The 13,348-nt window shown below is 36.1% G+C and overlaps 1 protein-coding gene across 1 annotated transcript in view; it reads left to right on the top strand.

Annotated features, from left to right (window-relative positions):
- The window catches only part of USH2A (usherin), a gene marked incomplete at both ends in the record, with an annotated part of 783,425 nt that overhangs the window by 196,311 nt on the left and 573,766 nt on the right, over positions 1-13,348 (top strand). Inside the window, 3 exons of the mRNA XM_082834448.1 lie at positions 5,110-5,604; positions 6,633-6,902; positions 8,545-8,714. Of these exons, the coding sequence (XP_082690574.1) occupies positions 5,110-5,604; positions 6,633-6,902; positions 8,545-8,714 (935 nt within the window). The remainder of the gene's footprint in view (positions 1-5,109; positions 5,605-6,632; positions 6,903-8,544; positions 8,715-13,348) is intronic.

Raw genomic sequence — 13,348 nt, 5'->3', positions numbered from 1 at the left:
TAAATTCTCAGGTTGAAAAATGGACTTTTCAAAAAGGGAAATCAGAGTCCTAACATTCAAGCAAATAGTATAATTATATGCATACATTGCCATTTCCACAGAGGTAAAACCCAGCAACATGGAACTAAATTGAGAGAAGGATGTGAACAAACCATGAAGACCATCTTTGCACCTGAAACTATTATGAAGATTTTGAAGGAGCTTGTAGAAATCAAACTATTTAGACCCATTATCTTTGAAAAGATTTACTCAGATGTTTACTCAGATGCTTTTTCCCTAAAGACAGAAGGAAAACTTGGAAATTTTCTTCCAGCCTTGTGTTCTCTGATGTTTGCTTTGGTCATGTTTAGCTACAAGCTAGTTTAAGAAACTAGTTTAAGAAACTAGTTTAAGAAACATTGAAACAGTGATTCCAATTCAGGTTTCCATGTTGTTCTCTTTGTTTAAGACCCAGTTTTCCAAATTCTAGTTTAACATGATTAATTAATTAGAAAAGTATATAAAGCTATGTAAAAACACTGAAGTTCCATAATCTTTCTGAAAATGATTAGGAAGGTGCCTTGTTTTGACATATTGATTGGCGTTACAACTTTTGCATAGCATACAGTTTTATTTTGTGTATACTATAGTAGGTTACATTTTGCACCCAGTTCTGTATGACTTATGTTCTTACATTCAGTACTTTGTGTTAACTCTAAATGTCTCTTCAGTGCCTCTAGTCTTCTTTGAAGTTAATGGAAGCTCTGAACTTTATAATGCAGATTGCAAAGGGAAAGGAACATCTGTCTACATCTGCCACGTTGGCAAAGCATCCTAAAAACCTGCTACTAGAATGTTTATTTTCTTCCAAATGTCAGCATGATCCAGGTGTCCTGAAACTTAAGTTTTTGTCATAGAAGAAGAGAGAGTTATTAAAATATTGAAAGTGATTTTGAAGATGACACTATTACTGGTTGAATTATTTCTTAAGTTGTATATTAGGGTCACTCTATTTTCCATATAGGTTAATTCAATAGTAAAATTAAACCTCAATTATACCCTTCAACCCAGAGGCATGTTTTACATAGTAACATATAGTGATCTATTTTATAGAACATTACATGTGAGTACAACAATCTGGCTCTTTTTCGTGATTGCACTAATATAGAATCCAAATAACAGTTTCTTACACAATAAATGTGTGCTCGTTCACTAATCAGAAATTTATATAATCCTATTAAACAGGTATTATTTCTTAAATCCTTATTTTTCATTAAAAAATGCCACTTCTGGCATTTCTTGACAATCACTGTAATTAATGATATGCAAATTATCTGCATGATGGCATTTGAACAGTAAGAACAATTGGTTAATGCTGTCAGAATTTTGTATCATTCTAATAATACCCTCATGTTTATTACTCTATTTCCAGTGTGTGGATAGCATGTGTAATATGAAGAGGAAACGGTACTTATATCCAGTCATATGAACACAAATCTTTGGGTTAAATAAAGGCATTCGGAATTATAGGTTGAGAATCACTGAACTTTTCAAAGAAAATTAATAGTGTGTCTTCCAAGCAAGTTTGACCATTTGGTTGAGACCATTATAGAATTCCTCGTTAGAATAAAACTTTTCCTAGCTGGCCTGATGCACTAAGGGATTCTCCAGGGCAGTAGTTTCCAACCTAGGATCATAACACACCGGTATTTTCATTTTTAGATCTTGCAAATTATTTGTTCTTAGTAATACCTGCTAATAATGATGGAATAATTTTAAAGTTTATAAATAACTTTTTAAAAGGAAGTTAAGGTATAGTCAGTGGTTCCCCTAGGTAACATTTCACTCATTTTGCATCCTAATTAGTTTTCAAGAGTAGAAGAGAAAGGTGTAAGTTAGCACAGTGGGGATTGTACATAATCAGCACCTAATACTATCTCCCCTGCAGTCACGATTAGGGCTGCCAATAGGTATTTTATGTGTTATAGGGGTGAAGAGAACAGCTATTGTAGGAAATAACACACTTTTGATAGTATTGAAGTTTTAAGGGGTGGTCAGTAAATCATATTATTTTTTCCTACTTGAGTTTGAAACTAAAGGGGAGCTAGACATAAGGATTCCATCTATAAGATGGAAATGAAAAATAAAAATCATCGTCATTATTAATAGAAGCCAGATTGGAAAATATACATTTTCTCCTGCAGGAAGACAGATTAGAAAAGGATGCTTTGCTTTTTTTTCCCCCCAAATTCACAGTCGGTTAAATCTTTCCTCCTTTGGGTCACCATGAGTGGGGAGATAGCCCTTAAATGTTACTCCAGGGAAATGCTTTCACAGGGAAACTAGAGGAAGATTATTTCTACGTGTGACCATTGCTTACGTCACTAGGGACATTAACATAGTTTAAGATGAGAGTTTTAAACAACACTGTATCTTAGTGAACTCTGGGATTTCATTTCTACCTTTAAGGTCATTATCATTTATGATTCCATACACATCAAAGGATCAATGTAACAAGGGTAAGATGGTTCAGTTACCTCTGAGAGAAATAAACCTAAAACACCCAGAAACTATAAGCAGGGGATAAGAATGAAAACAGAATAGATGAAAATCAATGTTTTTTATTATAAGGGTCTTAATACTATTTCCTAGAAAAAAAAATGTGTATGTGACGAATCATTCATTCATTCTTTGTTCACTGCGTTGTTCACTGTTCACTGCAGACCAGGAACGGTACCAGCCACTAGAAATACAAGGATGGAAGGAACAGTTCTCATTAGTGAAAAGAGATATAGATAAATAAACCAAGATTACAAAGTAATATATTAAATATTGTACCAGAATAGACTTAAGAGTATTAAGAAATAGTTTTAGAATACTTCTGAGTATCCTATACGTGGAGGAGGGGTAAGAAGCAACCGTGCCTGTGAGGGCAGAGACAGTGATTGAGAACCATTGAAAGTTCCGCAAAAGCGGGTGATGTGAGGTGAATTAACCAGATACCACGGTAGAGGAAGAATTACTCTCACGGAAGAAATTGTACAAGACGAGGCATGAAGGTGTGTGTGAGAAAATAAGGTTAATTCAGGCAACTTGCACAGCTCCATGTAGCTCTGGTGGGTGAGAATGCCACACACGGGGGCTGGGGTCAGCCAATATCGTGACCCAGTGCATCTCTAAAGAGGAATTGCGTGATATTCTTGTGCAATAATTTCTCTAAACACCTGATTTTGATTTGAATTTGTATAACTTTTTATTATAAAAGTGGTATATCCAATTAAGAAAATGTAAAGGAAAAAAAAATTTAAGCATCACAATTCCAGCATTCTAGTGCAAAAATGAATTTCATTTTGGAAAATTTCTGGGAGAATATGTACTTCAGTTTATTGTGCATAATAATCAAGTCTATGCAGTATTACATTTCATATTTTTTCTCATATTGCTGTATGGTCTTCATCACTATTGTTTTAAATAACTAATATAATATTAGAATCCTATGAATGTAATATTAGACTAATATAACTCATTAAGAAATTCAACTTTAATTTATTTAAACATTTCCTATTATAAATAACACATCAGTCATTTTATATGCTTCCCAAGAATATGGCTAAAGATCATGGGCTCATAAACGATTTTTTAGTGTATACTTGTACAAGTTATCAATTTGTTGCCTCTCCGTTTCAAACCTTGGCTTCATTGCCTGCTTTGTGGTAATGGAGCTGGAACCTGTAAACATTTCTCCTTTACTAGCCGGTATGATGTTGCACTCTATCAGTAGAGGGTGTTGGAGGGATCCTGCAGGAGATGGAGGTTTCTCTTCCTGGTTCTGGTGTGCACCCCTCTCAGAAGATCACTCAACGAGTGATGTTCAGCCGTACACAGCTGCCAGGCTACCCTTGGGCAGCTTTTCCCCGGGGCCCCAAAGGGCAGCTTTCCCAACCTCTGGCCCCATAAGAGTAAGTTCTACAACTTGCACCCCAGAAGACAGTGCATGGCAGTCCCAGTAAATTCTTCTGATGCCCAGGTGGCATCTTCCCCTAGTACCACAGACGGTGGCTTTCCAGTGAGTTCCATGGTGTAGCCCCTCATCATGGGCAGCTTTCCTTGGCGCTCTGCCAGTAAGTGTTTTCTCTGTAAGTTCTGTGGTAGAGCACCTGAGGTGCTAGAGGCCAGATTCCAAGGGAGTTCTGCCTTCATGGAACCTCAGCGAACTTCACCGTCAAGTGGGCCACGGTTGCACCCCGTCCGACGAAGTCTGATCTCATCCCAGGTCTTATCTCGTCCAGTTCTGTTCCTTCCCTAGGTGCTCTGCTTCAGCCCTGGGGGTCATGATTTTTCCCTGTCTCTGTCTCTTCTCTTCCTGCATTCTTTTGAGGTTTCTGGTCCCCTAAGTAAGTAAAACCCTTTTGTACTCAATCATTCTGTGTATTCCGCTTTCCTTGTTCAGATTACTCTGTGCTTTCTGTGACCTGACTGGACTCTAGTCTGATATTCAACATATTTTCATGAAGAATTTGCAATGATATATGTAACAGAATGTCAAAATAACGCTTCACTCACAGGCTGAGTGGCTTCTAAATAACAGAAATTCATTTCTCAATGTTCTGGAGGCTAGAAGTCCAAAGTCAGGGTGCCAGCACGGTTGGGTTCTGATGACGGCCCTCTTCGGGCTTGCAGTCTGCCAACTTCTCGCTGTGTCCTCACATGGTGAAAGGGATGAGGGATTTTTCTGGGCCCTCTTTTGCAAGGGTACTAATCCCCTGTGTGGACTCCACCCTCATGATGTCATCATTTTTCAAAGTCCCCCCCGCCTCCTGATACCATCACCTTGGGCATTAGGTTTCTAGCATATAAAAAAGGACGCTGTATCATACAAAGAACAAAACAAAAGCTTTAGCTTCTAAATATGCATCATTACAAAAGGCACTTTTCTTATATTGTACTGCACAATAAAAGTAACCAGTATTTGCTTCATCTCAATTTTTAAAAATATGAACCATACTTTTATTCAAAAGAGTGGATTGGTGTAGTTTAATCTAGTTATGTTATATAACAGAAAAATCATTAGAAATGTTTCCTTGCCAATTTGTGGAATGTAACTCTTTTCTTTTTTTTTTTAAATTTCAGGTATTCAGTACTTCTTAGACACTGCGCTGTCACCATATACCTCCTATTCCTATTACCTCGAGACCAGCAGCTTGAGTGGTTCAACAAGGAGTGCAGCTGTCACGTACAGGACAAAACCAGGGGCCCCAGAGGGAAGCCTGAACTTAAGTTATATCAGTCCTATTAGCTCAGACTCTGTGACACTTACCTGGGCTGTACCTTCAAATCGTTCTGGTCCTATCGAGAAATATATTTTGTCCTGTGCTCCTCTAGATGGCATCCAGCCCTGTGTTCCCTATGAAGGTCCTGAAACCACCGCTACCATCTGGAATCTGGTTCCATTCACCAAATACCGTTTTGCTGTACAGGCGTGTACTAGCGGGGGCTGTTTACACAGCACCCCTCTGACAGTGACCACAGCCCAGGCACCTCCCCGAAGGCTGGGTCCACCCGAGGTGCGGAAGATCAGTTCCACAGAGCTTCACGTAGAATGGGCTCCGCCGATGGAACCAAATGGTAGGAATTCAAGGCCTAGATTTCCCATTCTTGGGTAAAACATGAAGGAGAATCTGGGTATTTGGAATTGTGCAGTAAGATTCTGACAACCATTTTCAGTTTTATAACTGCATGATGTCATAATTGGGAAACAATTTCTAAAGATATACTATTTGTCCTGGTTAGTAGAATAAGTATATTTCTTTAATCTAATAACAAATTCCACTCATTTAAATTGCCCCCTAGAAGGCTAATATTATCTTTGCTCTTAGTGACATCTGCCATAACACGAATGATGTTTCTAATTTGAAACTCACTTAGGAAATGCATTATATTTGACTGTGTCACAAGTTAGGGCACCCATAAGCAGTAAATTTTCTTTTAAGCAAGAAGAAGATATGAAATAATACAAAAAAATATGTATATAGGCTAGCTGACTCCATTAAGTTAATTTTTGGGCTTATATAATTGAACCCTTGGTTATACAGGCCAGCACACCTTCATAGATTTTTAGTAATTTAATATCATGTGCGTATTATAACAAAAGCTTTTTTCTTAGGATTTTTAAGTTACTTGATAAATCTAGGTGGAAATGAACTGTAATATTCTAATATTTATGTAAACAAGGCTTATGTTAAGCAGATAATCAAATTAAAATCCCCAAATTTGAAACTGTACAAATTGAAGGTACAGTGATCAAATTTCCGAAAAGAGATAGCCATTCTTAGTATAAATTATGACCAATCATCCTGAAAAATATTGAATTTACCTATCATAAATTATAGTTATTTTGTGTTTGTACACTTTTGCGCTGTTTTCGTTTTCCATGAATATGCTTTTCAGTAATATGCATTCATGTAGCTATCAACTTGTAGTTTGGTTTTTTTTTTAATAAGTACCTATCATGTGGATTACCAAGAAAACAGACAGGTAATTGAGTCAGAAGAACAAGGAAAGCCAGGACTCTTCACATAACCTAACATCACCCCACCCCTAAAATAGCCCATTTGTCTAATAAGTCCTCTTTGTCCACCGTTTCACTTTTCTAGGCATAATTATAAGATATGAACTATACATGGAAAGACTGAGATCTAATGGAGAAACCAGGTCAGCAGAAAGTCGAGTTTTTCAGAGCAGTGGCTGGCTCAGTCCTTACCCACTTGCAGAATCAGCCAGTGAAAATGCATTAGAACCTCCCGAACCAACCACAGTCGTCACTGGCTTGGAGCCGTACACCAAGTACAAGTTTAGAGTCTTAGCTGTGAACATGGCTGGGAGTGTGTCTTCTGCTTGGACCACAGGAAGAACGGGAGAATCAGGTGAAGACTAATGCTTTCAACTCTACTTTGGAAACTCCTGAATGAAAATATTGCCTCAAAGTAAAGTCAACAGCACTAAATACATTCGAAAAGCAAGAGCTGTACATTTACATAAACCAAGGAAATATTGAATGCATAGATTGATTTCATAGATAACTCAAGGTCACAAAGTTCTTGCAGTAAGTTCTAGGGAAAAAAATAATGTTTTAGTTGTTACTTCAAGGCGCCAAAATGACTTAACTGTAGTTATAGTCTTTTGGGAATGCTTGTCAAAAATAGCAATTGGTTTCCAGTCCTGAAGTGGGCTGGCCATATGTCCCATCTTGCTCCAAATTCAGTACAATTTATGTTCAGTGAAAGATATAACTGTTACCAGTTTCACAAATCTGTTTTTGTTTTTCTTTCTCTTTCCAAAACAAATAGCTTAGGTACCAAATTGTACCTTAAAATATAATCCCAGACATCAAAATCTATAATTCACAAGTGTGTTTATAAGCAGTTGGCAATATGGTAAGGAAAGATGGTGAAAAGTTTTAATTTTCTTAAGATAGCTTTACTAAGGCAAATGAGTTATTTTTAATCCTCCACCTCATTCTTTATATTATAAACACTTCAAATTTCATGAGCCCATGACAAAAAAACTACACTTTTGTTATGCTTTGAATCTATAGATATACAAAGAAACCCACATCCCGATTTAAATTGGATCAGTTCGGACTGTGGAGGGTAAGTGTAGCTTCAAGTTTGATGTCCAAGGGAATCATTTCATGAATAAAATGTGCATTGTGCTTGAGCATCTCTTAATGACTCCCAGCCATCTTGTCCAAATAATAGGGCCATGATAGCACAAGTGATGAGCCATGGCATTCTGGAAGGGGAAAGTCAAGGTCAGAAATGAAAAGTAATGGATGAAACAGCAATACTGGACCCTCATAATCGTATGGGTCACTGGCTAATGAAAGTGCAATGAGGTCCTTTGATAATACACCTTTGGTTAACACATTTAAAATCCATATTAAGATCTCAAGGATGGCAGGGGGAGAATGTAGATGTGTATGTCCCTGAACATTTCAATCCAGATTTATTGAAAACTTTTCGAATTTCTTCGGGGTTATTTAGAATTTCGATTTCCCTCTTTCTAAAGAGTTATTTCGATTTCCCTCTTTCTAAAGAGTTATTTCGATTTCCCTCTTTCTGAAGAGTAATATTCTCCCAGGAGCTCAGTGAATTACTTCTCTATGTAAGAAATCCAATATGTCACTATGCATTGTTCTAAACTTTGTGGACTGAGACATATTCTGTTTTTGTGGCTTCTCCTTTCAAAGACGTCATAAGACCTATGGTTTCCTCCCCAGCTATCTACTAGTTACCTTTATGAACACAAGCAAATTCCTATTTTTTAATTTTGTAAATGGAAAATATCTTTGTTAGTAATGTGAAGGTGGAGAACATCCTTGCAGATATAAAAATAAGTGAGTGAGTAGCTTTTATACACACCAGCATCTTCTTTGATTTTTAAAAATTAGAATATTACGTAAGGAGTGAGGTGTTTCAGAAACTAGGATAAATGTGTGAATTCAGGTTGAAAACCTGTGAATACGGCATTCATTGTCTTGGCTGTTGTTATTGTTGTTGTTAACAGCGCCTGTATTCATGACCCCTCCTTCAGTCTCCGCCCTCTCACCATACTCGCTCAATGTGTCCTGGGAGATGCCAGCAGATAATGTGACAAGAGGAAAAGTTGTGGGGTATAACGTCAGTATGGTTTCTGAACAATCACCTCAACAATCTAGTCCGGTGGTGTTTTCACAGGTATTGTTATTTTCAACTAACGACCTTTCAGAATTGAATTATGTCTTCATATTGACATTTTCTGTATTTGCAGAATTCTGACAGAATTTTCATTTATATTGGGTTGGCCAAAAAGTTTGCTCAGTTAATGAATACATTCAATAAATTTCTTGGTGAAAATGGAAAATATGTCTTATTTTTACTTAAAACCGAATGAAGTTTCTGGCCAACCCAATACAATCCTTAAAGGGGGCATTCGTTTCTTAATATAATATTTATGTATACAAGGCTCTAAATACTTATATCACTCATTTTTCCTAATATAAGGATACATGGAAATAAAGTTGGTATAACTTTGTTTCATGAAATCTGCTTTTTCCACTTAGCATATATCCTTAAATATCTTGCAAGAAGCTGACATTCAGTAGCTGTGTACTATCATATTATCTGGGTACACAATAATGGTTCAACCAATCCACAATCAATTGATATGTCTATTGTATTAATTCTCTTGGAAATCTAAATGACATTGAGAAGAACATCTTATATGTACATTTTGCATATTTCTATTTCCTAAGAATAAATTCTGAGGGATGCAGTTTATCACAGCTTATAGCAAAGGTTGTGAACATGTTCAAGGTTTGGGATATGTAGTGACATATTTGCTTCTAGTGAGTTATATCCAGCCAGCAGTAATGAGAATAATGATCATAGGTTAAGATTACTGAGGCTTTACTGTGTACATAGACTAATTCATTTGATACGTATAATAATCCTGGAGGATGAGAGGCTCTTGTTACCCTCCAGTTTATGGTGTGACCAGTGTCCTTTCTATCAGCATAAGAGTGACCAATGACAAAGACCGGCTGATGTCAACTGGACAAGTCATTCTGCATACTTGGCTGTTTAGCATCTCTTCTGAGGAAGATGCTCTTTGGAGGACATTAGCAGGACAGGAAAAGATCTTCGCACTTACTTGTTGCCCTGTCCCATGGGCCTATCCACATTCTTCTTCCCTAGACATCCTAGTTCCTGATTTTCTAGTCTTTTTTTCTTTTATGGCCATGTTCAATACAACCAAACCACAACCATATAATTCAGGGACCCTTCCCTTTCCACACAGAATAAATCACCAGGTGCACTACCTAAAGTTTTGCCCATTGAGAGGATTTCTTTTTATTGCTGGGTTTTAGGACCATCCCTGAATGGAGCTATAGAGCAGCCAGCACCCATTTTTGACTTCATGAACCACATACTAAGACAACCCAACTGCAAACCAAACCACATTTTTCTACTCTCACAAGTCTTAAGGTTCCTCCAAGGAGTCATAGGTAGGAGTTGAGATTGAGCCAGCAGTGTCAGAATGGTGGATGACATGTGGGTTTGGATTACCAGCTAGCACAGCATCTTATGCGTTCTGGCTGTTACTTGTATTATGATATTCTATTCCAAGGAACTAAGATAAGAAAAAAAAAAACATAGTTTATACAACACATCCCAGAAATCAACTTGTTTTTATCCCGCTTTTACCAATTACTTGCCATATCACACATCTCTGTGCTTCAGGTTTTATTCATGTGTAAAATGGGAAAACAATTCCTGCTTATCTATACAGTTTTTGTAGAGCTTAAAGAGCTTGACAAATATTAGATATTGTTATTATTAGTGATTATTAATGGGATATGGCTACATTACATTTTATAACATATTATTCAATGGGACAGGAACATTTTTATATTGACAGAATTTATGTATATAAATCTTTTGTTTGTTTCAAAGTCTTTTCTTTGTGTCTGAATTAAAATAAGAATATAGCTATGTCACTTTATTCTCTCTCTTATACCCTCTCCTGCAAATATTCATCTACCTAATCATATATTCAAGAAAGTGAAATCACAAGTGGCAAAGTCAAATTTTTTATGTTCTCAACAATTAAATTTGTATCCACACTGACCTGAGCATGTCTTGTTATAATCTTGGTAAATAAATAGCCAAAATTTCTGGGGAAAGCCTGCTGTAAAAATAACTGTTAAAGGATCTTTACCTAAGAACGTGGTAGAAGACATATATAGAAGTGATGCTATTATCACTGTAGTATTTTAAACTCCTACAAAGTTCTTCTCACCTCTTTAAAGATTAATCCCACAAAAAACTTTCAATTAGATACATCCTTTAAGACTTGTTAAGATGAGTCTATGTACATGATAAAGACACAGTTTATCCGAGTGATGATTTTACATGCCCCAAGCTCTAGGATAAGTGTCTCTTAAAAATCATGTAATTTATAACAACTATATGTAGAGAAGAAGTAAAATTTCATCAAAATTAGTATTAGTCTACATTTTATCTTTATCACATTTCATTTTGTGTTCTTTAAAAAATTTTTTTAAATAGATCTTTATTGGAGTATAATTGCTTCACAATACTGTGTTTCTGTTGCACAACGAAGTGAATTAGCCATGTGCATCACATGTCCCCATATCCCCTCCCTCTTTTTTTTTTTTAACCTTTTTATTGGAGTATAATTGCTTTACAATGGTGTGTTAGTTTCTACTTTATAACAAAGTGAATCAGTTATACATATACATATATCCCCATATCTCTTCCCTCTTGCGTCTGCCTCCCTCCCGCCTTCCCTATCCCACCCTTCTAGCTGGTCACAAAGCACCGAGCTGATCTCCCTGTGCTATGCGGCTGCTTCCCACTGGCTATCTATTTTACATTTGCTAGTGTATATATGTTCATGCCACTCTCTCACTTTGTCCCAGCTTACCCTTCCCCCTCCCCGTGTCCTCAAGTCCATTCTCTAGTAGGTCTGTGTGTTTATTCCCGTCTTGCTCCTAGGTTCTTCATGACCATTTTTTTTTGTTTTTTAGATTTCATATATATGTGTTAGCATACAGTATTTATTTTTCTCTTTCTGACTTACTTCACTCTGTATGACAGACTCTAGGTTCATCCACCTCACTACAAATAACTCAGTTTTGTTTCTTTTTATGGCTGAGTAATATTCCATTGTATATATGTGCCACATCTTCTTTATCCATTCATCTGTTGATGGACACTTAGGTTGCTTCCATGTCCTGGCTATTGTAAATAGAGCTGCAGTGAACATTATGGTACACGACTCTTTTTGAATTATGGTTTTCTCAGGGTATATGCCCGGTAGTGGGATTGCTGGGTCGTATGGTAGTTCTATTTTTAGTTTTTTAAGGAACCTCCATATTGTTCATCCCCTCCCTCCTGATGTGTTCTTGAGACAAAGAATAATTTGTTTAAAAATGATTCAAGTTTTTTAATTAAATAAGAAATACCTTAATGTATTTTATCTTTTTTAATTAAATAAGAAATACCTTAATGTATTTTATCTTAGAAACAATTTCATTTTCTAAAAATCTACATTAAATCCCATGAAGATTGTGCTAAATAAGATAAATCTTATAGCAATATTAAGTAAGATTTACTCATTTCAAAGTTTTATTTTTCTTAGAAAATTTTAAATCACATTGCACAAAAGAAAAAAGTTTATATCTTCAAAACCTAAGTAGCCATTTTAAAATTGGAAAAAGGATTAATAATTCAGTGTTTGATGCTTTTCTGATTTCTAAATGTAATTGCAAGAAAATGGTGCCAGTGTTTTAAATTATTCCTAGATATTTTGAATCTCCAAAGTCACCTTTATTTCTGAAAAATGTTATGTAAGCAATATAATTTCTATTCCAAACACACTGCTTTCTAGAACTTCTCAGTTTATGAAATTTTAAAGTCAGTACCCAGGCACATATTCCAAATGAATTTTATTGTACTCCTAAAGGGAAAACAAAATCTAGAAATTGACTCCAAATGTTATTAATCTTTACGGTTAGCTGTAGTATTTATATTTATGGAAGATTGTTTCATATGAATGTATATCAGTATCCCTTAGAAAAATAGCTTTGTACTCATGCTTGCTGTCAGACTATCCATTTTAATGACTTTTTTTTCCTGAATATAATCACCAGTGGTCTTTGTATCTACAGACTAAACAAATTTACATGGTTGCTTTTGATCAATTCTAGTTATGATGACAGGACAAGCTCTCAGTGCTTATTGTTTAATTACTTGTTTATGGACCATAGAGTCTCCTTTGCTCAAATCTGCTATTTTCATTTGAAAATGTGTGATAAGGACAGGATTTCAAAAAAAAATGTAACTGTTTGATCAATCTGCTTATGCTCAGTTGTACAAGAAAGATAATTGAGAATTGACTTCATGTGGGTGCTCAGTAATCTTTCCTTTTTTCCCCTTTTCCTTCCTGTGGCTTTTTTTTTAAAAAAAAAAACAAATGATGGGATTGATTGAACGTAGTGACATCTTTCTGTACCAGCTCCGTCAGCTAGCATGTGGGCATTACTGCACTGGGTTCATTTTGGCCAAGCCCCGTGGTTTTATTTGGACTTTTTCACGATAACAATGACAGTGTCACCATTCTTTATCTGTACCATCAGTGACACGAACTGCACCACCATGCTGCTTTATGAGGCAATAACTCGGTTTCCTCATTTATCCACTCAGGAACTGGATTATTACCTCATAAAGCAGTGTGATTGTACAATTATCAATTAAATCCTAGCTTGTTGAGGCCCTTCAGAAATAATCCCTTTTCCTAATCGTGG

Source organism: Leucopleurus acutus (genome assembly GCF_964270905.1).
Source record: "Leucopleurus acutus genome assembly, chromosome: 2".
Classification (NCBI taxonomy): Eukaryota; Metazoa; Chordata; class Mammalia; order Artiodactyla; family Delphinidae; genus Leucopleurus; species Leucopleurus acutus.
This window is presented reverse-complemented; position numbering and strand designations above follow the sequence as displayed.